We start from the raw sequence: 3,205 nt of genomic DNA, 5'->3' as shown, positions 1-3,205 counted from the left end.
CACCACTGGCCGGTGCGCCGCCCTCGCTGCGTCTGCAACGCGACCACACCAACCTGCGCTACCGCACACGTCCGCACTCCAGGAATTCCAGGAGTTAGTCATTTCTAATACTCACTTTAGCTGACACAGATTCTAGTATACCTAGCTCTAGTTTTCGATAATTTTTCAATGGTAGGCCCAAATGAAGTATCATGGTCTCACAGGCGTAGAAGAAGGTATCAAGCAGTACCAAGCGTAGGGTTGTGATAATTCCAATTTGTTACATAATATAAATAGGTACCAATGACCCAAACCAATTGACTTTCTATTACTTACCCTTTTTTATCCACTTCCTTTCACAAAAAGTTGAGCAAATATGATAAATGAATGAATGTTGGCTATTGGTATGTTTAAGAACTATCACTTTGTGTAATTCAAGATATTTTTAACATATCTAGATGGAGCAACTGGCAAGCCGAAGGTGATCCACGCGCTGCGTCGTGGGGCAACCGTCATCAAAGCCTCCATGCCGAAGATCCGAGACGTCAACGTCATTGACACTTACTCTAGAGTCATCTTTCCCATCTGCTTCCTTATATTTAACACTGTCTACTGGGTATTTTATATCTTCGATTAATTAATTTTCCTTTTTTAATTTAATGTGAGTAAGTAAAAATTATGGCTTAGAGCATGCGGACACCTGAAACTAAACTATCGCACAACTTTTTAGTCTTGTTTTGATTCCTATGAGCTTAGCACCCCATGGGTACGCACACTACTCGATTTTTAGTTGTGCAACTAAAGTTGAATTGGCTGCGAAACAATCGACAATCGCACATCAGTTGTGCGACTGTTTAGTCAAAGGTGTGCGCCCGCTCTTATTGGGACAACAAGACGATACACTAGCTTGTAAGTAGTAAAACAATATTTGTATTAAAAAAAATACAATAATGATACTAAACTAACTTCTTGCATCTTTTAGTATACCATGATATAAGAGAACAAATTATTTATTAAATGAGGTCAATAATTGCAGATAATGGTGGTATTGGAACATCAATAGAAATTGTCTTTTTTAATGTGCCAAATAAAATTAACATGTAGCATAATTTAATTAGTTTTGTAAATATAAATGATTCTAATGTTAATAAAGTATTATTCTAAGTAGCTCTTCCCGAGTAGTTATGTGCCAATTTTTTTATTTCGCCAAATATATCGCTCGTTATTTAGAAGTTTTAATAAAAGCCATATACTTAGTTAAATGTTAAGTTTAAATATTTCTAATACTGCCAAAGAATTAAATCGCTTTATTGTTGTTAATAGTAATTAAAAAGTTATCTATTGTACAATATATGTTTATAGAATACACATCAAAAATAATTATTGTAACTTCCTAGACATACGGTGATGGGTATGTGAGATTTTATCTCTTTACGGGATAGTACGACAATTTGCGAGAAAAAATTCGCAACTTCGTCAACCGGTTGGGATCAAAACTATTGATTTCTTATTTTTTTCTTAGTGGGCGTATCTATAAAATTCTTAAACTACATAACTAAATTCATAAAATTGTAAAGGACCTATTAAACAAAGTTATTACATTGCAATTTAAATGCGTTACTTATTGTAGAGACTATAATTGTAACTTAAGAAGTAAAATAATTAAGTATGTAGAGGTCATAAAATGTAAAATGTTTCATTGTTAATATTCATGTCCAGTATTTAGTTAAAATTATCAATATTTCAATTTATGGGAGCCAAAGTTACTATAAATTTAAGTTATAAAAATAAATAAAACCGTAAAAGAGTGTTTTGTTTATTTATCGTTCAGTAGTTTTTAACTTTGAAGAATGATGGAAAAGAGGAAAAGTAACGCAAAAATCTATTAATGGCACCTTCTATGTTCTTATAATTTTCGTACGTCCAAAAATACGAATGTTTAAAGCCTTTAAACTTCCGTAGCGACATCTCTACGTAGATAAGAGAACTAGAACAGTGTAGAGACGCGTAGAGCTCCGTAGAGCTCCGACCTGAACAACCTTCAACAAGGTATCGATGTTTTTGAAAATAATACGGGATGTCGTTGATCTCAAATTGTCTATTTTCATCGTTCTTAACAACCTTTAACCAGAATTTTCTATTAGTCTTTCTACGATTCTATGAATTGGTTTTTTACTTTAATTCGGCCAATTTGTATAATCTTAATATAACTGTTTCTTTTAATCGTTCGTAAAATATTTTTAGTTCATCTACTCAGATTTAGTTTATTTTTAACACTCGTGTAATTAAATAATTTCATCAAGATTTTTATTGGTTGATTAAGTAATTGACTACATCTTTATCGTTTAAACATATTTACCGAAATCTAGAATTTTAATAACATTAAATAAATCTACTCTGGATTCTTTGGAATCACAGAAATAAAAAAAAAATGTAACCGAAGCGTTTGACCTTTATGCTGGCAGTGAAAAAAGTGAATAACATATTGTTAGGTATGTTTTATATGTAAAATTTATACCACTATATTTATAAGCACTTCATCTATTTCTATCGAGTGTTATTCCGAGTAGCTGATACAAATGTAGGCGAGTTAAGGTTAGAGATGTAGAGGGGTGGGAGGTCTCCATTCATCGGCGACAGACTGCGCGGGGCTGGTGCGGGGCTTGCGCGCGGCGGGGGGAACAGGGAGCCTTCCAGATTACCTAGTACCCAGCCGAGCGGCCGAGGAGGACACATCTCGCGGGCTCTCGCGAATAAAATATTAAAAAGATTTTAATATAAAGTATAAAATTACATTTATTAACTGTGTGACTTTTAAACAGACTTGATTAAATTGTGATTGTGATTGTCAGTGTGAGTAAAAATGAAATTGAAAAATTAAGGTATATTTTTTACATTACTTATTGATATAAATGTTTTATTTTAATGTTAAATAATCAATATTGAAATGACCAAGTAAAATAACTCAATGGATCGATTTAATATTTAATTGTTGTGGAAAAAATCTAAAATTGGAAGTTTCAAAATCATTCAACGTATACTGTTAATGGTTAAGTTACGACATAAGTCGTGATTTTCTTTCAACATTTTCCTGTTGACGTCGTAGAAAATATAGTTGGCAGAGACGTGGGCGGCAGCGGTGTTAGGTTTCGGTGTTTCATGAGCGCAGGGCGGGCGGGGGCGAGAGGGTGCGCGGGGGCGGGCGTAGGCGATCGCGCACGTCTCC

At 34.1% G+C, this 3,205-nt stretch overlaps 1 protein-coding gene across 1 annotated transcript in view; it reads left to right on the top strand.

Moving 5' to 3' along the window:
- Positions 1 to 646, top strand: part of LOC106103336 (gamma-aminobutyric acid receptor subunit beta-like) — a 5,955-nt gene extending 5,309 nt beyond the window's left edge. The window contains exons 9-10 of the mRNA XM_013283074.1: positions 1 to 93; positions 438 to 646. Of these exons, the coding sequence (XP_013138528.1) occupies positions 1 to 93; positions 438 to 616 (272 nt within the window). The 3' untranslated portion in view covers positions 617 to 646. The remainder of the gene's footprint in view (positions 94 to 437) is intronic.
- Positions 647 to 3,205: the final 2,559 nt, after the last annotated feature.

The sequence above is a fragment of the Papilio polytes genome, unplaced genomic scaffold (assembly GCF_000836215.1).
Source record: "Papilio polytes unplaced genomic scaffold, Ppol_1.0 DF823823.1, whole genome shotgun sequence".
NCBI classification, from domain to species: domain Eukaryota; kingdom Metazoa; phylum Arthropoda; class Insecta; order Lepidoptera; family Papilionidae; genus Papilio; species Papilio polytes.
The sequence above is the reverse complement of the archived record's forward strand: the minus strand, read 5'-3'. Positions and strand labels throughout refer to the sequence as shown.